Here is a 21,166-nt window from a genome sequence, read left to right on the forward strand (position 1 = left end):
TAGCTTTCTGAATATTTACAAGGAGTTTTCCTATATTAACTGTACACTTATTTGCATGAAAATATTTATATAAAAATGTCTTAAGAACAGAAACCAACTCCTTAACGATAAGTAGTCTATAATATTTACGAAAAAATTTATGTTAAGAAATCTATTGATCCAGCGCTATCTATGGCACGTTGTCATGGCAGCAAGCTGCATACAAGTCTTACATTTAACCCTACAACACCATTCGAACTTGCATTCACATTTAACTGATCTAACGAGTAACTTCTTTTGGATATTATAACCACAAGCTGTGCACAAATTATTACACTTTGCATAGTTTGGAGAATCACTATAACATACTCGACCCAGGACACCAAGTGAGCCAGCGGTTGCGTTGTAACGGCAGTAGTCTGGGGATGATTCAATGAAAACGAGGCTGCGGTCTTTCTTGGCGATTGGTTGGAAAGTTTTGGGTTTGATTTTCTGGACCAGTTTATCTTTTTTCACGCGAACTTCTTTAGCTTTCAGGTACTTTTCTTTCAGGTAGTTGCCGACTTTTTCAAAGGGAGCGAGTTGCTTCCAGCAGGTTTTGGTTGAGCAGCTTCCACAGACACCATGGCACTTACACTCTTTCATCAAAGTAGCTCTGACCGCCTGGAATTATAACGAGAAATTTTTCTATTAGAAAATGAGTATTAAGATAAAGAAAAAATGATAAGATAAGAGAAAAAGAAGAATATAAAAAAGAAAGAAAAGAGAAGAGAAGAAAAGAAAAAAACATTAGAAGATAAGAGAAAAAAGAGGAAAAAATTCCTATTATAAAATAAGTATTAAATTAAAGAAAAAAGGATAAGGTAAAAAAAAAAGATGGTAATTAAAAAAGAAAGAAAGAAATATTAGAATAAAATAGAAAAAAGGAGATAAGAGAGATATGTAAGAACAGAAAGGAAAGTCAAAAGAAGATTAAACAGGGAAAAAGATAAAAATAAATGCTTTGTTATTGAGCAAAAGACTTTCAACTAGAACTGAAAATGCGTATTGAAATAAAGAAAAATTGTTAAATTAAAAGAAAGAGAACGAAATCAAAAAGAAAGGAAAGAAAAGGAAAAATTAAAAGATAAGAGAAAAAAGAAGATATGAAACTTCCTATTAGATAATGTGTACTATAATAAAAGAGGAAAAGGAAGAAAAGAAATTTAAAAAAATTATAAGAAGGAAATTAAAGAAATTGGAAAGGAAAAAAGAATATAAGACAGATATCTAAGAGCAGAAAGGAAAGTCAAAAGAAGAAAAATAAAATTGCTTTGTGATTGAGCAAAATAATTTTATTTTTACCTTTCGTCCTACTTCATTATTATGAATGTTCATCGCACTTCTCGCCTTGTTGTTCTTTTCCAGGACATCAAGGAAATGCTTAGCTAAGGTATCACCAAACTTGAAGTTGTCATGGCAGCCTCCCCATTCTTTCGCGGACTTTTTCTTGGATTGGACACAGTCACAGTTTTCAAACTTGCCTCGACGGCAATCTTGAGTCAGTCTGTACGTCACACCAGCGGCACTGATACTGTGGACGAAAGCTGTTTCCTTATTGGCTGAAAAATATAAACAGAAAACCAATCAGGAAAAGCATTAACTCTGAGCACTGCCAAAATTTTTTATTCAAAATGGCGGAGTTATGCGTCACGTCTCGTGTATTGAAAATATGTTAAAGAATCTTTAGATAAGCAAACGATAGTGTAATCAAGTTTTAAAAAACTTCCAAATCGCCACGTAATTTTATTGATAGCAAAAATTCAATTCAGAAAATGCAAATTGGAATTGAAAACTGATTAATTTAGCTTCGTTCGATTTCCAAAATGGCGGCGTGTAAACGTCATCGCGAAATAAAACAATCACAAACATCATCCATTTATAGTGACAAACATCATCCAATATTTCTACTTTATGTGATAAACAAATTCAACGCAGTAACTAATGGAAGAGTTAAAAAACATGAAAAAATTTGATTCATCATTAACCAAAATTCAAAATGGCGGCACAGCTTACGTCATAACTAGTTATATTCACGAAAATTCAAGATGGCGGCATTTCAATGTAACGCAAATACTCGACATTACTCATTGTAAGTAAATACAAATGAAAAGCATTCCTTTTTGACATGCTAACGATAAATTATTTGCGGAATTGTGTGCTATTCGTAGAGAAAAATCAAGCAAAGCGAAACCAAACAAATTTTCCAAAAGAAATAAGTTTTAAAATTTAATCAAGAGAACATTATCAACTTTATCAAACTGGCATTTCGTAAAGATTTTCGATGGTAGACCATACGTAGATCGTAATAATCTAATAATAAAAATACTTATGTTGCGCGTAAATCAGTAGATTGCGTGAGATTGACAATGAAACAAGTGATCGTAATTTTTTCTTACCCAATGGAAGGCTTGACTGAATGAATATTGGCATGTCAGCGAGACGTTTATTTCTGAAAGTAATGCTACAATTCCACTTCTCGTAACTAAACTGCTTCTTGCACTCGGTCAGTCCCAACTTGGCGCCCTCTCGCACGCTTTCCGTCAGTTTCTCGTAAGCCTGCAGTGAAGAAAGAAAACCACAGTTAGAATTATGAATCCAATTTTTTAGGTGGAATACATCTCAATTATTGTTACATGTCGATCTTAAAATAAATGAAGGACAAATGAAAGAGTTATCTTCAAATTTTGGGGCTAGAGATGAGACTTTTACTCTTAAAATGACTAGATAGACTACTGAACGAGGTTAAAAAAGAAAAAAACGAAAACAGAAATTACGAAAATATTATTGTAAAGTTTCGCGAAAATCATGGAATTACGATAAAAAGTTTTCAAAAATTTTAGAAAGTGAGAAAAAAACTGCAAAATTGCGATTAACATTTAGATTCCTATCTTTCAAAATTTAGATTTACTTGTCATAGCTCTAGTTTTTTAAAAGTTAGCCTTAACGCAGGTGCTTGTCCAAGTGTAAGTATTATGGACGAAAAACAACTAAGAACTCCAACAAAAAGTTATGGTGGACGAGGTCAGCTATTTATACATGTTTTTGACAACAACGCAGTTTTGTAGCGACATTTTAATCCTGCTATAGTAGTATAGGGAATGGGGGTTCCAGCGCAATCTCAACACGGGCAAGACCCGTGTCGAAAATCCACCTACGGACAATCCCCACTCCAAGTGTGGTTGGGGGCAACAGCGCAAATATGTTAGTCTATATATGGAGTGCGAAGATTGTAAAGAGTTTGTTTATGATTTCTGTGTAAAGTGCTTGAAACCCAAGTTTGTACCTACTAAACCAAATAAGTATATTTGTTGTGGTAAGAAAATGCAAATAGAAGACGACACGTCAGCACAGTGTTACGAGTGTGGTAAAAATATTCGTAATGCCGTGCCTTGTGCTACCAGGGAACAATATTATTCCAACGGAGGTCGTAAGAAGACGCCATACAAAAGAATAAAATACTTCAGGGACTGGATGAGTCATATCCAAGGTTTACATCCGATATATTTAAGCGACGAAGTAAAGAAGAAAATCATAGACCACTTAGAAGAGCCAACCCCGCAAAGTCTACGGAAGACATTGAAAAAATTAAAGCTAGGGAAATATTACAAAGCTATTCCCTACCTTTTGTCTGAAATTACCGGTAAGTCTATTCCCGAGGTTTCTGATATGACAAAAGCCGAGTGGATGTTTTGTCGGCTGGATAAGGATATTCCTTATTACCCTGACGTAATTTACGAAATATTTCACGAAATCGACCCCAACCACCCCCTCTTGGGATGGATTCCAAGAAGATAGCGAATCTTATGGTATAAGATGAGAAATTACGCGTAATAATTCGCCAAATAAGGTCATGTAAATAATTTATATTACGCGTAATAATTCGCTAAATAATTTATATTACGCGTAATAATTTACTAAATAAGGTCATGCCGTGTATTATGGTATAAATCTTATGCCATAAGATTACGCGTAATTTCCAGACTGTCGTTCGATATGTAAACGAAATCCTGTCACGCTCTTTTCAAAGCAGATGTTTACTGAGCAAGCTTTCTTTGAAGCTCTTCTTTCGCTTCTTGGTAGATTTTTTTGCGAGATTCCTCGGAAAGATCTTTCACGATGGTTTTTTTATTCCTTATATCCGACTTTAGTTTCTCGTATTTGTCTTCTTCAGCTAAGATAAGCGAGAATTCTACGTTGTCTATCTTTCTGTCACGCAAAGCCTTTGAGACAAGGTCAATGATCGTATTTACTTTAGCCCTTGACAGAGCTATTGTCGTGTCATGCTTGGATATTTTGCTTGACAACTGTTTCATAACGCCTGTTGTAACAGCCGAAATAATACCGCAGACGGCGCCGACGCTAGCCAAAGGAACTCCAACGATTATTCCCGGTCCAGTAAGCGAAGTAGCAACGCCGGTGCCTGTTAACGCCACGGACATGGAGCCTGAAGTTATTGCGATTTTATGTAGTATGCTTCGGGCTCTGGCATACTTTTTCCTGACCTCCTCATAGTGTTTCGTTTGACCCTCTAAGTAAGCGAGGATTAGATTTGCCTTATTCAAGCGGAAGTTTTCAGCGTTTAATTCGTTAGGTCCCTCCTTAGGTAAATCAGGATAGAGTGGAGGTGCTGATGGTATAACATCCATTATATATACTAATGTACGACGCTTTTGGGAATGATATACAGGAGCAGCCACATCACGACAATAGGGATTACTGGAATTGGAGGGCCTTCAGGAAGATGTTTCCGCACGCGGATGCTAGTAAGTTCGAAAGAAGACCCGATGGGATTTACTTCAACGGCTCCAGAATGTACAGCAATACAGACTTGGAACATTCAAAGCTGGAGCAAGTAGGTGATCAGGTGCAGCGATTGACGATTGTACACCCCGTTCATAAAGAAAGGCCACCAAAACCCGAGCATAAAGCACCTAATTTTCCTAGAAACTTATTGTTAACCACGGAAGATTACCCATTTTACGATGCTGAAGGTGGTGTAAACAACTTCGAAAAGCTGGTAACGCACCTGAAGATTTCAGTGGGTAAACAATCATTTAACGTAATGCTGAGAAATATCTATAAGAATACGATGTTGAAGCATACGTCGGGTAAAGAGGCCAGGGAATGGTTAGCAGGGCCCAATATGCGGTATTGGTCGCAGCAGTTAGACTTTGCTATTTGGGCTGCCACTAAAGGTTGTGGTGTTGCCGCGGACATGTTTCACATTCCAATTATGCAGTTTCACGTTGCCTTTACGGTAAGGAGGTTGTTGAAGGAGCTTAACGTACCCCTACCGGGAGATAAGGCATTTAATCCAATGAATAACCGATATGACGCCGCAGCCCTGGAAAGGTTAATTAATGAGTTCAAACCACAGCAAAAAGACTTTCGTTATAAGGAGGGTAAGACGCATGGGCTGGGTATAGTTTACGTTTGGGGTGCCAATGGTGAGAAGCCGGCTGACTACGGACATCAGGAATACCCAAGTAATGAGTTAGAGTTCGGTGATATGGGCGGCGATAAGGGTAATAATTCATTAATTACTAGAATTCAAACAAACTACCCCGGCACTTGGGATCCGTTCGTGTTAATGAAAGGAAAAGGTTTAAGGAACCTAGCCAGGATTAACCGTAGCATTGAAGCATTCGTGTACTGCATCCTGGGAGCGCAGGTAAATACCCGCAACCCCATTGTTGGATCCCAAGGCGCTTCACAGGAAACGCAACAAGAATTCCTAACTTTATTTGAGTCTGCAATAATAGAGAACAACATATCCAAGTCGGTGCAGAGATATCAATTAGCGGTGCAGCAGTCTAAAGTGCGACTGGATTACGCTTTGTCGCCTGGTTGTTGGTTAATGCCAAGTAATTTAGTTATTAACACCAATTCCGTTGTGGGTTATAACAACAAGCTGCAGCGAGCTACTAAGGATATGAAGTTTGGGGTGAACGACGTGAACTCTGACACTCTTAGGAACATTCCTCACTTCGTAGAGAAGCCAAAAAAGTCACACGAAGCGAAGCTACCCGTAGTTAAGAAACCATCGAAGAAGGCCCATGTTATGCCTACGATACGTGAGGAATATGACCATAACTTACTAAAAGCCGGCTTAGCAGCCGCGGGTGTTGGTCTGAGTTATTATATATGGCGATGAACAACCCCTACGTAGCTGGAGTAGATTGTGTCTATACGACTTACACAGGTGAGAAAAAATACACCCAAGCATCTTGGGTTGACGTCACCGGCCTATCCGTAGACCTGAACTATTCAGGAAAGAAGTTAATCCTTTGTAGCATTTGCCTTGGCTCCGCGAGTCATGCTAACATTGGGTTTCGATTTTGCGATGTTAACGGCGCACTACAGCCAATGCGCGCGAAGACGAACAACAGGGAGCCAGCACACTTTTCCGCAGAACCACCGACGAGTAGCGCTGAAAATTTATCGGTTTGGACTTTACACATGGTTGCCGATTGCCATGGGGAGGTAAAGCTGCAGATACGCGTAGACGACACCGGGAGCGTTTGCATAAATAGCATAGAAGATCAGAGAAATAAGGCTTATAATCACATGACAATTAGCACTCTTACGGTGCTTAGCCTTTAAATATATGAATCCACATTTAAGCGAAATGCGTTACCTCCACTACCTAGGGTCAGAGAGTTACAACAAACATGAGTGGTTCGATGTGGGGATGTGGGCTGAAGTTGGAGGTCCTGCGTTAGTCGTTTGCACCGTTAACGTCGGTACGTTGGTAAGCGCAAACGTGGGGTTTAGGCTTGTTGATGAGAATAACGAGCCTTTAACTCCCTATCGAACTTCCTCGAGCAATAGGAGAGTAGCTCACTTTTCGATGGAGCCAAACAAGTTTAGCGGTGAAAACCTAACACCAGTTACGTTTCACGTGGTAGTTAACTGTAAGTATGCTAAGCTGCAGGTGTTTCCTGACGACGTTACCAGCGACGGATCAAACTTTGGTTATGTAGTGATAAATGGTGTGTATAAAAACGACGATGTCGCCTGGAACCACAAACCCATTAGCACCATGAGCGTGCTGCCGTTAGTCCCGCATTATCGAGGCGGCGCGAATACTATCTTTACTTATCCCAAGCCGAGAACGCCTCGGGTACCCGACAAGGATAAGCCCCCAGTAACGTACCCAGATAAGATTAACCCTGAATCTTCTTCAGGAGTACCACTCCAATAGCGACGACCAAGATCCAAACGTTATTCCCCACGAACTTTAGCAGTTCTCCGCCGGCCCTAAGTGCCAAGGAAACAACCGAACCCAGCAGCCCAGGAAGACCGGCTGCCATCTTTTTTCCCAAGTCCGCCAGCCCATTGCCTAATTTCTTTACGCCTGCGCCTGTAGCCTTAAGCGCGGATAGGATAACTCCTACTACGCTCGAAATAGCAACCGCAAACGCCAGCGGAATACCATACTTCAAAAGGGCTCTTTTTATTTTTTCCTTGGTAGTAAGCCCCAGCTCCTTTTCCAGGTTTTCCTTTTGAGCCCGCAATTCCGCAAGGCGTATTTCAAGGGCCTCCACCTCCTTTTGAGCTGCTTCCCTCTCCTCTTCGGGGCGAGTTTGGTCATCGATTATTTCCTGCTGCCGCTCTATTTGCCCCTCCAGGTCTTCAATAGCCTGATCTCTTTGCCGAAGTTGCTCCTCTTTAGCGTTGATTTCAGCAACCAACTGCCGCCGCTCCTCTAAAGACCTAGTTATGGTGGTCCGTAAGTCCTTAGCTTCCTCATTATTAATATCTAGGTCTTGCAGGGCAAGATTGAGGGCTTGTCTGGCTTGGTCTCTTTCGTTTAAAGCCGTTTCAGCTTCTCGCTTGAATTGCAGTATGACTTCGTTCTTGCCCTTGATTTCTTTCTTTTGAGCATCGGTTAGCTGCCGTATTTGTTTTTCGTAATTTGCTTCCTTTTCTTTCAGCGTTTCTTGTAGTTCCTCGGCGTGTTTTTCTAGTGAGGCCCTTTCATTTATGTTTTCCAATCTTTCTAACATGCTTCTAGTGGCACGCTGGAAGCCTTTTAATCTTGCTACGTCACCCCTAACTCCGCCATTTTCGTCAAAGAGGGGCTGTGGTTTTGTCCAGCGGTCTTTATCAGGAAATCTCAGGTCTTGAACGCTTATGAGGACTTTGTTTCCGCGTTCTGTGAGCCTTACGTCGTCAGCATCGAAACGGGAATAGCGCTGCGTTAGCTCTTGCGTTGCCCACTCTACAGTTTCCCGCGCGGCCGCCTCAGGCTGCTCTATGTTTTGAAGCTCCAAGTACTCAGGGACGGGGCTGCCGTGGTTTTTTGATTGCCACATGCGATTCAAGGCGGCCTTGAAGCTTTTCCATCTATTACCATACTTGTTTTCTAGAGCCATATCGTAGATTAGGGGGTCGGTTTCCGCGCCTTTAGTCCATGCGTCGTATTCTTCGTCGTTAATGTCTACTTGACCTTCTTCGGTGGTGAGGTCAAAATCCGTTCCTTCTACTTCCATTATATATGATAAGCTCAAAGTTAAACCCCAACGTATTACCTAAGCAGGTTGGCGGACTGAAAGCAGAACGCACCTTTCACCGTGTCACCTTTACCCCCAGCAGCGCTAAGCCAGGGGAAACCCTGTACGTAGGCGTGCCCCGCCTAACGGATAACCTAGTCTTAGTTCCTGGCACCCTGGCGCTAAGGTTTGACCTAGCGGTGCAGCCAAGCACTACGGATGAAAGGTGTTGCGTCAATAACGTCGGCCGTAACCTCGTCTCTAAGATGAGAATCAAGTTTGCCGGGGAATCACTTTTGGATCTAAATAGGTACGATCTGTATACCACCTATAAGGACCTATGGTTGACAGCCTTCGACCGCGCGCAAAGGATAGAACAAGGAATTGGTAGTCTTATCCTGCGTAAAGTCCGCACGCCTGTTAAGACACAGCCCACGGACTCCAGCGGAGAAACCGCAGTAGCAGATGCGAAGCGAATAAAGACGGCCTATGGTAGTAAGTATATCATCCCGTTGGACTTCGAAGTGATTACGAGTCATGGCGCGTATTACCCGAGGCAGTTAAGTGAGTTACAGTTCGAAGTAACCTTGGCCGATACGACCAACATCCTTGGAGAGATGTCCACCGCAATTAGTGGAGCCGTTCACCCATACTCTATTACCAACTTAGAGCTACAATACGAAACGGTATACAGTGAAGAGCTGGCCCGTAGCGCCGGCATGGAATACAGCTCCGGAAAGGCGTTCCTTTACGACCACGTAGTGATGTATAAGACATTTAGCTTCTTGGATAAGACGGATGAGGTTATCAATCAAAGCATTAACCTCCCCCGAAGAAGTCTCACGGGGTTAATGCTGGTGTTTGCTAAGCCCTATGAGGCTGGTAAGCGCGACTCCGAGGCCTTTCACAACCCCAACATTACTAACGTCGGCGTGAATATTAACGGCGTTCCAAACAAGGTCTACTCCCAGGGGATAAGGCCCGCAGACGTGTACAGAGAGGCCATGCGTAAGTTTGGTGACCAAATTAGCCCTGAGGAATTCTTCAATGATAAGTATGCGCTGTGGATTGACATGCGCACCATTAACGACGAAGATCTACATGGCCAGGGTTTACGGTTGGTAAATACGCAGGATGGCATAACATTGGAGATCAAACGCACCAAGAACACCAGTGCCGGCGACAGCGATAAAATAAACTGCTACGTCTTCGTCGTGTCTGACGCGCAACTGAGTGTAGAAATGAATCAGCTAAAAAGCGTTGCCTACTAGGCTCGCGAAAGGATAAAAAAAAAAAAAAATATCCCTTACGTATAATATGCTCCGCGTATTCGAAAACAACGAAACTAAACTGCAATGCCTAGTGCAAAGCGACAAGCTGTACTTTAAGGCGAAAGAGGTAGCAAAGGCATTAGGTTACGCAGACACCAAAGATGCTATTAAAGTCCACGTGCGGGATAAGCATAAGAAGAGGCTTAGCGAATTTAGAATAGAGGTGAATCGCCTCCCTTCTGGTTCACACCCACAATCCCTGTACGTGACGGAATCTGGTTTGTATCAGTTAATATTTAGCTCCAAGCTACCGACAGCAGAGGCATTTCAAGATTGGGTCTTCGAGGATGTCCTACCTACGTTAAGGAAGACGGGAAAGTACTCGTTGGATGGTCCAAATAAGTTGGTCTTCAAGATCGAGAATGAGTTTGACTTACATAAGAAGGTCATCGATTACATGCGTCGGTTTCACCCTACGCTGTTATTAGCACCTGGACTCGGGGAATTGCAAGATACCACCAGTAAAAGGATAACGTGCTGGCAAAAGGGCTACCAGGCAGGTCAACCCGACATCTTAGTTCTTAATGCACATAAAAAATACAATGGGTTATGTCTGGAACTGAAGACGCCAAAGGGTAACGGCGTATTGTCCGACAAACAAAATGCGGTATTGACGCAATATGAAATGAATGGTTATCTTACGATGGTTTGCAACGATTACGATCTGATCTGCAGGGAAATCGACCGTTACGTCGACGGCATTCGCATACCTTGTCCTGGCTGCGTTAAGGCTTTCAAGTCACAGGAGACGCTACAAACGCACCGAAAGATATTTCATAAATATAATGATAGTTGAACAAACTCACTGGCGCGAATTAATACAAGGCATTTCATACGAAATAAAAAATTACGTCGTCTTCGAGGACATTAACCGTTTAAGGTTGGTCCTCTTAGACGGCAGCCAAGAGTACAGTTTGTGGGCTCCTGACTGCGTACGGTACGTACTGCAAGGCGAAGAGTACACTCACATACGTAGCTATGGTAAAGTCAACGGTCGATGGAAGTTCGACGTTGAAAGAAAGGCGGAGGCTAATCCATTGTGTGATTAGTCATCCTCATGGGCTTCTAGGTATTGGTCTGCTACGTCGGACCTCATTTTTTCCGACATGAAATCGATCGATATCGTAATCAAGGCTCCTCCTGCGAACGCTGCGACGTAAGGTAACATCATATATTAGACCATTCTTTTCGTATTGCAAGGTAATGGTCTAAAGGCTTGGGACCTTCGTACAGGCAACACCAAATATGTTGACCGCTGCGTTGACAACCACATTTATCGCAGATGCCGTCCCAGTGTTCTCGGTTCTCCCATCTTACTCCTTCGTAGTCGTCAAAGCATACGAAATCTTGGTCTATTTCTTTTTTACGCAGCACTAAAGCCCGGCTGGTTTCAAGGGGGCAACATCGCTCTGCTAAATCGCCGTGGGTTTCACAGACGACTTCTTCGAGGTGGTAACGTCGGCAGCGGTATTTATGCCAGTTTTCTTCGAAGAGGGGTTCATCGCATCGGTGGCAATGACCTTTAAGGCAGACTCTATGCTCGCGGTGATATCGTAGGGCCTGTACTGTGGACAGTTCCTTACCGCAGTCACCGCAAACAGTGCTGATGGTCTTCTGACAGACTTTCTTGGAAAGATGGTATTGCAGTCGCTGCTTGCTACTAAAAGCTCTATCACATTGCACGCACTTCATTATATATACCTTATTTTTTATTGTTAAATTGTTAAACCCTGTAAGAGGGTTTTAGGATAAGGTCTATTATTTCTTGTTATTTTGTTAAGCCCCCATTAAAAGATGAGGTATCATTCTTTCTCATCGTTGAAACCAGCAAAAAGATAATCATGTTAACCATTCTTCGATTACGATGATTTAACAAAATAACAATAAAAAATAGGTCCTTACTTGAGACCTCTTTGCAGCATTTAACAAAATAACAATAAAAAAGAAAGACCTATGCTAATTCCCCTTGCCGGGGCTTAGTAAGATCTTCTTTGCGACCTCTTACTCTTCTCGAGCGTCGTCTAAAGTCCTTTGTGCTTTAGTATCCGCGGGACACCAATGTCCAACGAAGTCTTCTTCAGAGAATACCTTATTACAGTGACGGCAGGTGTATTTTTTACAAGGCGTCGGAGGGGTAACGATGATGCAGTCAGCAGGTAGTTCGCACGTAATGCAGTCCATATATCTATGGGGGATATCGAATGAAGTCCTTAATGGACTCCTTAGCCCAGCCCGCCATTGTCAAAAGCGCGCCAAACCGTTCTGCACGCTTCAGACCACACATTTCATCGTACAATTCCTGTACGCGCTCTTTTAACCGGCCTATCTCTTCCCTTTGCATTTCTATGGTGTCTCTTTTATCTTTTGCGTCGGCGGCAATCCTTCTTACTGCTTCCACTGGGTCCATCTATATATGAACCCAGATCACATGCCTTGTAACGCTCTGATAGTAGGACCCACCGGCTGCGGAAAGACCCAGTTCGTAGTGGAGCAGCTATTAGGATCCTTTAGATACCGCTTTGACTACATAGTGCTGCTTTGTCCCACCTACGTGAATAACCGCACCTGGACGGGCATAGGAGTGAAAGATGACGACTTCTTCGTAGATATTTTAGACCCTAACGAGTTATCCAGTCATTTGAAGTTCTGGCACAAGCAATTCCCTAAAGATACACAGACTTTACTCATATTGGATGACATTGCCTGTGGGGACGACGTAAAAAGGCGCACCTCCGAATTAGTGAAGCTCGCCTTTAGCGGCAGACATGACAACATTAGCGTTTGGTTGCTTTCCCAGCAGCTTACCAGCGTCTCTAAGCCCTTTAGGGAAAACATAGGCTCTCTCGTAGTATTTTATACTCCGAGCAAGTCTGACCTGGAAACCATTTTAAGCGACTACGGCGGTGAGATAAGCAAGGAACAGCTGCACGAATACATGCGGCATTTAAAAACGCACCAACATTCCAAGATGATCTTCTCTTTGAGGTTTCCGTATGACGTTAACATATATGGACATTGAGCAGCTCATAGATGAAGTCCCCACACAGTTAGACGAAAGTAACCTCAAGGAACAACTCAACATCCTTGTGTCTTCGGGGAAGTGTAAAGAAATGATAGGCAAGGAACTTACCCATGAGCAAGTTAATAAGTTGTCAGAAGAGGAAGTTAAGAAGTTCCATAAGAGGTACGAGGCCGCCCTTGCAAGTAAGACCACGGACGCCGTAGCAGACTCCGCTATCCGACTTGCGACTAAATTGCTTGGACTTGCGCTGCCCATAGACGACGTGGAGCAACTGCGGAAGGACATAAGCGAGGACTACGTTATCGCCCAAGAACTTAAGATAACCTGTGGGTGGTTGTCTTTGAAGTGCGGTAAGTTAATGGCAGTCGCCTCTGCGGCACTTCACGTAGCTCAGCACGTCGACTTGAAGGAGGTACTAGGTTCCTTCGGAACATCTTGGAAGGACTTCAAGAAGGACAGAGAAGTCGAAAAGGTCTTCCAGGCAGCACTTACTGAGGTACCTGATCAAGTCGCCTCAAGTACTTAATCAAGTCGTCCTTAAGTACTTAGTCAAGTCGTTGTCAAGTCACCTCAAGTACTTAGTCAAGTCGTTGTCAAGTCATTGCCAAGTCATTGTCAAGTCGTCATCAAGTTACTTGTCAAGTCCTTCAAGTCCCTTAATATAAGATGAGTGACACCGAAGAACAACCAGAAAAGGCTCCCGTAGAAGATACCAAGATTACCAAGGCTAAATCTCCGGGCAGAGTCGCTGCCGGAAAGAAGCTCGCGGAGATGAATAAAAAGAACAAAGCAAAGAAGGAGGAAAAGGTGGAGGAAAGAGAAGAGGAATCCTTTATCAATCCTGGGTACGTCATTGGCGCGTTAGGAGTCGCTATAGCAGCAGGCAGCCTCTACTTACAATGGCGGGCAACGAAGCCAAAAGTAAAGTGGGAGGCCGTGCATGTGCTGCCAACATATCACGCACCTGTGGAGGTTAGAAAAAGTAAGATCCCTGAAATGGAGTAGATTTATCACCCGCGGCGACCTAGATTTCCCTTCTCGCTTTGTAATATAATGTCGACCGCGTTGTTGAAAACTGTTGAAGAGGCAGCTATCATTACTTCTATTGTTGCGGGTATTGGTTGGGTAGGTAAGAAAGTGCTCAAAGAAGACTTTACTGAAGACCCAAGCAAGAGCTTCGCTAATTTTGCTAAGATGACCGCTGCCGTAGGCGGGGCTATCATGGTAAAGGATTACCTACGGAAAGAAAAGTACCTGCCTAACATATAAATGGTTAGCTTAGTCGCAGGTGGAGTCATTGCAGCTTTAGCATTCACTGGAGCTAATTATGGTGGTCAATATTTGGATAGATTAGTTAGAGGCGACAAAAGTGGTGCCGCCGAAAGAAAGAGACACGACTTAGCGCTGGAGAAATATCAAAGGGACGTTGCAGCTTGGAATGAAAAAAGACAAGCTTACAGGGATTGGTTGGACAAGAACTACCAAGACAAAATGCAGGCAGACAAGAACTTCGAAAACACAGACTACGCCTTCAAACTTTATGCGCAAGCACACCCCGACTTTAGAATGAAAAAGCCTCAGTTCAAGAATTACTACCAGCCTTCTAAGAAACGAAAAGACAATGAATTGGTCTTTGTAGGAGTCGCAGGGCTGGCCGGAGGCGTGGCTTTGGCGTATCTAATATAATGATCGTCTTTTTGGAAAGCGACAAGAATAACTTTACTACTTATTTGAATCCTCCCATCAAAGCCTGTAGGGTTCGGTTGGTTAGTTGCTCTTTGTACAATTCTTGGTATAATTTAATTAATGGCTTTGTCATCGGAACTTCCGGTACCAAACCAAAAATACCAGATTCCCATTACACCCCAATAACACTGGCTAAGGAGCTAGCAAAGCATGGCTATACTCTTACCACAGGATTACCTCATGAAATGAAATTCAAGAAAAATAGTGGAAGCGCTAATTTAAAGGGCAGCCCATTGGTAGAACTCCTGGGCCTTACTAGTACCACGATAAATAGCGGCAGTACATATGACGTAAAATGGAAAGTCGCATCCTCTTATGAAGTCTATTGCGACTTAGTCCATAGTTACAACAATGGAGAAAAGTCTTCTCTTATGTCCAAGTTTCTGCCCAAAGGTAATCCATTTGACCCAGTAGAATACACTCCCATTTCTTTGAGCTATGACTTGTCTAATTTGGTAGAAAGTATAAACATCGCCATTAAAGTGGACGGAAAGACGGTGGATTTTAACGGACGTAAGATCAATCTTGTTTTGGAATTCATATAATGGGCCGCGTAGAGGACAAACTCAAAAGGATTTACTATGGGCCCGAAGGCTATTGGAGAGGAGCGTCGGCCATCAAGAAACTCGCGACCGCGGCCAGGGTATCAGAAGAAACGGCTAAGAACTGGTTAAAAAAACAAACCCTCTGGCAGGTTTATCTTCCCGTGCCTAAGTACATTCCCAGGCCCAGCTTCACCGTAAATACCCCCAATGAAGTTCATCAGGCGGATTTGCTTTTCTTGCCGCACGATAAGGTGAGAAAGAAGACCTATAGGTACGCTTTGACTGTAGTCGATATCGCAAGCAGATACAAGGACGCCGAACCTATAACCAGCAAGGATTCTGGGGAAGTCGCAGAGGCCCTAGGTAGGGTTTATAAGCGCGTCTTGAAATGGCCTAAGCTGCTGCAAGTGGATGCGGGGACGGAGTTTATGGGCGTGGTTACCAAGACCCTGAAAGACCACAGCACTAAAATTAGAAGAGCTAAAGCTGAGTACCACAGGGGTCAGAGCATCGTCGAAAGATTTAATAAAACCTTGGCCGAGCGTCTCTTTGGGTACCAGTATTGGAAAGAGCTGGAAGATCCGTCCAAACGCAACAGGGAATGGACTCAGAGGCTCCCCCAGGTCGTCGCGGCTTTGAACAACGAGGCGGCCAGGGCTACGGGGATAAAACCCAAGGATGCCATAAAAAAGAAACACGTGGAACACAAGTCCTTCGTCAGAAGTTCGAGGGCGGTCTTCCCCCATGAAAAGAAATTAGGTAATGTCACGGTTCGATATCTCTATGAGCCGGGTGAATTAGAAGGAGGATCCAAAAGAGCTACGGATCCTAATTGGTCTTTGGAAACTTACCAGATCCGAAGTGCGATAGCTAAGAAGGGTCAGCCCATCTTGTATTATCTTCATGATGGTCCCACTCGTGGGTTCGTCATGGAAGAACTGCTTATCGTGTGATGTCCGAATGCTATCGTATGCACTCCGTCATCACACATCCATCGCTTACCGTCAAATGCAGACAGTGACACCTTCTCCTGCGTGACGTTATGTATCTGATGACCATAGCTGCGCAGGCTGTTCATCTTATGCCGCTGTTCCTTGCGTGTTTGTAATACGTTGAGGTAGGACTCGTGCGTAATGTCCTTCTTAACCACGTACTTTTTTACGCCTTTAGCTTTCTTTTCTACGCCGTCTAACTTTAGCACGCTGTACATCTTTGGTTTCAGACCCACGTACTCTACTATGGGTTTTCCTAACATTTCGTCTTTCATCTTCCCAATTACCTTCTTATTCTTCGCAGAGTAAAGGAAGTGCTCCTTCGGGTAACCGCTGGTGTCGTACTCGTCTATGTCGGGGAGGCAGTCTTTGTAAACGTCTTCCGTTTGCACTTCTAGAATTAGGGAGTCGGTGTCTGTGTACAGGAGGCGACAGCGGTCTCCGTACTTTGGCTTAAGCTTATCGTAGTAGAACTCGTACATAAGCAGCTTCGATAGATCCAGCACCGTAAAGCCTGTGTAAACGGGCTTGTTTAGTAAGAGGTTTGCCTTTTTCATGTGAATCACGTAGAAGTTCAGCATTTCTACGTATCTAACGAAGCCTGGCTGTGACACGTATGCTTCTGCTTCCTCTTTGGTGCTGACTATTTTTACGCTTACGCGCTTGCGGATGTTCTCCATTGTCTTTCCGAACACGCTGTTGTTCATCAGTTTGAAGAGATTTTTCTCGAAGTCATTTTTCGCTGCGGTACGCTTTTGCGTGTTAAAGTCAATGTAGGGGCGCATCCAGGGTTCCTGCGTGAATTTTAGGACTCTGTGGATCTTCTCTACGCGCATTCCGTGTCGCACGTAGAACTGCAGGTTGCGGTAATGTACCACATACTTCTTCTTATCCATCAGGTTCATAGTTAGTTTCCTGTACGGTTTGTAACCAGGGCACATTTGCTTTTGCAGCGGACTTAGCTGCTTAAATGGTATCTCTATCGCTTCTGGTGCTAAGGGGAACTCATTGTGTTCGTCGTGCAGGCGCTCTGGGTACTCCAGATCCACTTCTAAAACGTAGCCCTTGTCTTCCTCCTTTCCTACCTGCATGTAGAAGTCTATCGGCTTCACTGGATCCCATTCGAAGTCTCTCACAGGTAGGTACTGTGACATTGCCCAACCATAAAGGTTATTCGCATCCAGGTAGTAAATGTATGTGGTTGGTTTCTCTGGGTCGTGCTCTACTAAGGGGTTGTTTGCGCGGGCGTAACGTCGGCTGGGTCCGCATACGCCGCCACGAATACCGTCTTCCATAAACCGATACATGTCGTACTCCGTTAGGAGATCCAACTGCGCATTTGTTTTCTTTAACAAAGCACTCCAGCTGAGCCCAGGAGCCGTGTAGAAATTAGCGGGATCCAATCCGTAATATTCCATAGCCATCTTTCTGAAGCTTTGGAAAACATCTGCAAGCAGCACTACGTCAGACCTTAGGTAGATGTCGTGGTAGTCCCCCATGTTCTCACAGGAGTACTTTTCCCACACGTCTAACGCATGCTGGTACTCCTCATCCTTTATACCGGACTCGTTTAGGGTGCTGTAGAAGCGATCTTTGGGTGGTAGGGGTTCTTTGAATCGATCCCAGGAGTCCATGTATTCGTATGGGTAGACTCCTTTCCTTTCCGCGCCGTATTGACTGGAAATGGGAAAGTTGGTGTTATACTTTACGAGGTTTGCTAAGGAGTCCGCCATAAACTGCTGCGAATCTAAGAACTTCAGCTTACCCACAGTTACGGACATGTAGCGCTCTTTGTTGTTGGGTATGCATTTGACGTCGGAGCCGTCTGTTCCTTGTAGTAGCAAATGGGAGTCGTAACCGCGGAGGTTGTGAAAGAACACCGGAATCTCCATGTCTGGATTCACTTTGAAGTTTATATTACATTTCCAATGAGCCGCTCCTCTGTATTTACCCGTGATGTGGCAGTGATCCCTAACCTTATCCACATAGAAATCCTCAACGAATGCTTTATGACAATGAATGCAGTGGGTGGAAGGCTTTCCCGGCTTTTCCCCCTTCTTAGCATACTTCCCGCATTTAAAATGAGCTTCTCCTAGATACTTTCCATCTTCATCCCACGCTTTCTTGGCTCGTCTTCCAAACTGAAGAAGCGTATGTTGACAAATGTGGCATTTTTTTGCCTTGTTAAAAGCCTCCTGGTTCTCTTTGGTAAATTCCATCTTCTTTGGACGTCTTAATTGTTCTCTAATCTCCCCCTCCTCTTCTCGCAATGCTTCTAGAAACTCATTAGCTGCGTTCTTACCTCGGTAAATCACAGGAGGGTTTGCTTTACCGTCTGATCTGACTACTATGTAACCAAAGGAGCAGATCTCGTGTAATCCTACCTTATTCGTGGCACCACGTTTCTGCTCTTCCTTAGTTATCAACGCTTCGAAGTCTGCATATATCACGTAAGGCACTTGCATCTGCTTTTGATGGTCTGCGTATGAAAGCTCTTTGTTGGTGGGTATCTGGATCCGTTGCGCCACTTCTTCGACTCCGCGGCAGATCTCATCGTGTTTCTTTAGGGCATTTAAGGATGTAAATGACAGCAAGCAGCAGTCACAGAAGTACTTTTTGCCTTTGTGCTTAGTATGTCTGTAGAATAGTCTGCTAATGTGTTTAACCCATGAGTAGTGTCCGCCGTGGTAGAATAAATGTACGCGCTCTCCTTTACTTTTTGACAGAACTAACGGTACTATCGTCTGCTCTCTGACTCCGTAAACGTTAATTGCTAGATCGTTTATTTCCTCAAATATGGGGATGTCTATCAACTGCATGGGAAATTCCACACCATCCCACTCTAAATCATCTGTGGGATACTTACTTGTCCTACAGGGATCCTTCTCTGCTGGATACAGTGCAGACCTGATTGCCCACATAAAGCATCGATTGTCTTCATTCTTCACGTTTACAATAGCCTTCTTCCTTTCTACCCACGTTGGTAGCGGTACGTAACTCCCCCCTCGTATGGGTACGTACCTGGCTATACTTATCTCTATTCCTTCAACCTCCTCTACTGTCCAACCCGATCCTTCTTTCGTGTAGTTAGACAGCGACTCCATTATTGCTTCTAAGGCTTCACTGAGTGACCTATCCAGATTCGTGGATTCTAATATCACTAACGACTTTGATCGCAACATTGCTGTCGTCATTACCTCGTCTTTTGACAAACTTACTTCTACCATTATGCTCGCTTTCAGGGCTCCTAATTCTTCTATACCTTTTCGGAGAGTCCTTTTAACCTTCCTTTCTGACTGACGCCAAAACTGTCTAACGTCAATCTCACCGTTACCGGGTATTGACACCGTGCTGAAGTTGCTTTGGGATTCCATCTATATAATAGGAAATATTTTATACCTAATACCAAGCACTTTTTAAGTCGTCGTAGTCGTACTCACAGTCCTGACAATGCCAAAACAATTTAACCTTAGTCTCAAACTTCTTACCACATCCACAATCATAACTGCTCATACACTTCGTCTTCATTTTCAAATGCTTTTTCAAATCCGCTTCTTTCTTAAAAGTTCTCTTACATTCTTCGCACTCCATATATAGACTAACATATTTGCGTTGTTGCCCCCAACCACACTTGGAGTGGGGATTGTCCGTAGGTGGATTTTTGACACGGGTCTTGCCCGTGTTGAGATTGCGCTGGAACCCCCATTCCCTATACTACTTGCTATGTATCTCAAATTCAAACCATAAACGCTTCGATAATTTTGATTAAGAAAACACTTAAGAAGGGAAAAATAAAAGCTCTCAAACTACGATTAAGTAAGTAAAACAAGGTTCGAAAACACGTCTTTAACGAAAGAGTTATAAAAAGTCATCTTCTTAGAGAATTAAAGTCTATTAATCTCAAAGTTTTGGATTATCCGTCTTGCTCAAGTTCGAAAGATATTAGTAAAGAGGCGAATGCCACACTTCTAAAGACTCTTCGATCGATTGTAAAGCCAATTCAGAAAGATTCCATCGAAGAGAGCCGCCATTAACTACAGGATTACTAGGAATAAAACTCAAGCGGTACTAACCTCTCTTCCTGTTTGAAGGATTTTCAACGCCGACCTGAAAGTAAGCAAAAAAAAAGCGGTGTAAGTATGAGATTGTCGGTTTAAAAGCGGCGAGAATTGCGAGGATTCTAAAATTGTTAAGTAGATTAAGTATTAAGCTTACCATTTAGCGCCTGAGAGTGAAGTAGCGAAGCTAAAAAGTAGAAATATGGTCACGAAGAATACCACTCGAGTCATTCTGCCGTTGTGAATGTTACTGTAATCGTGTCAACGCTGGAGTGATTGAGCCTCGAGAATCCACTCAAATTTATAATCCAAAAGTTAATTTGTATTCATCGCTTATATAAACAGTGAACAATAGCCCAGGGAAACGAAGCTTTTCTTGTAAACAGTCGAAACAATGAATGAGTGTGAAATCAATAGTTCGTAAAATGAAGTGTAGACTTCAATTACGTGATGGCGTGCTGAAAATTCCTGAAGAGAGCTTCCCGGAGCATCGCAAGTATTTGTCTAAACTCTTCAATGAAGACAGGCTTGAAAGCTTTTCTGGTGCTTTCTGTAAGGATTCTTCGACAGCTTTGAACTGTTTATTAGCACTTAAGATAGAGTAGGTATTGAAGTATTTTTCAAAGATGCATTGAACTCAATGTGGTGGCCAATGTGGTGTTGTCGATCAGGCACTTTTTTGACCCATCTTCTTGTTGTATTAATTTTTGTTGAAGAAATATTTACAAATGTGGCGGTTAAATCGTGAAAAGCAAACTCAAGTCTTAAAAGATAAGAGTTCTACTTCGATGAAGTGATAAATCCTTTTCTTTCCGTTAAACAATGGAGAAAACGGCGGCAAAAACCCGCGGCAAAGTGTCCAAGTCAGAGCATTAACTGCCATTGTTCTTGGGGACGCTAACAGTTAACAAGGATAAGAATAGGATAAACGAACACTTAGCGACTACAGAGTTATT

The 21,166-nt window shown here is 43.1% G+C and overlaps 1 protein-coding gene across 1 annotated transcript; it reads right to left on the minus strand.

The window, feature by feature from the left end:
- On the minus strand, positions 1-20,870 carry LOC116290125 (protein Wnt-8a). The gene is made up of 5 exons (XM_031697118.2): positions 20,368-20,870; positions 20,226-20,259; positions 2,418-2,577; positions 1,324-1,580; positions 1-642 (listed from the first exon to the last, which is right to left on the minus strand). Exons 1-5 carry the CDS (start codon positions 20,439-20,441, stop codon positions 166-168), a joined length of 1,002 nt encoding a protein of 333 aa, XP_031552978.1. The 5' UTR covers positions 20,442-20,870; the 3' UTR covers positions 1-165.
- Between the last annotated feature and the right edge of the window lie 296 nt (positions 20,871-21,166).

The sequence above is a fragment of the Actinia tenebrosa genome, unplaced genomic scaffold (assembly GCF_029948245.1).
Source record: "Actinia tenebrosa isolate PJP-AT-01 unplaced genomic scaffold, QUT_ActTen_1.0 PGA_scaffold13__45_contigs__length_12533684, whole genome shotgun sequence".
NCBI lineage: Eukaryota > Metazoa > Cnidaria > Anthozoa > Actiniaria > Actiniidae > Actinia > Actinia tenebrosa.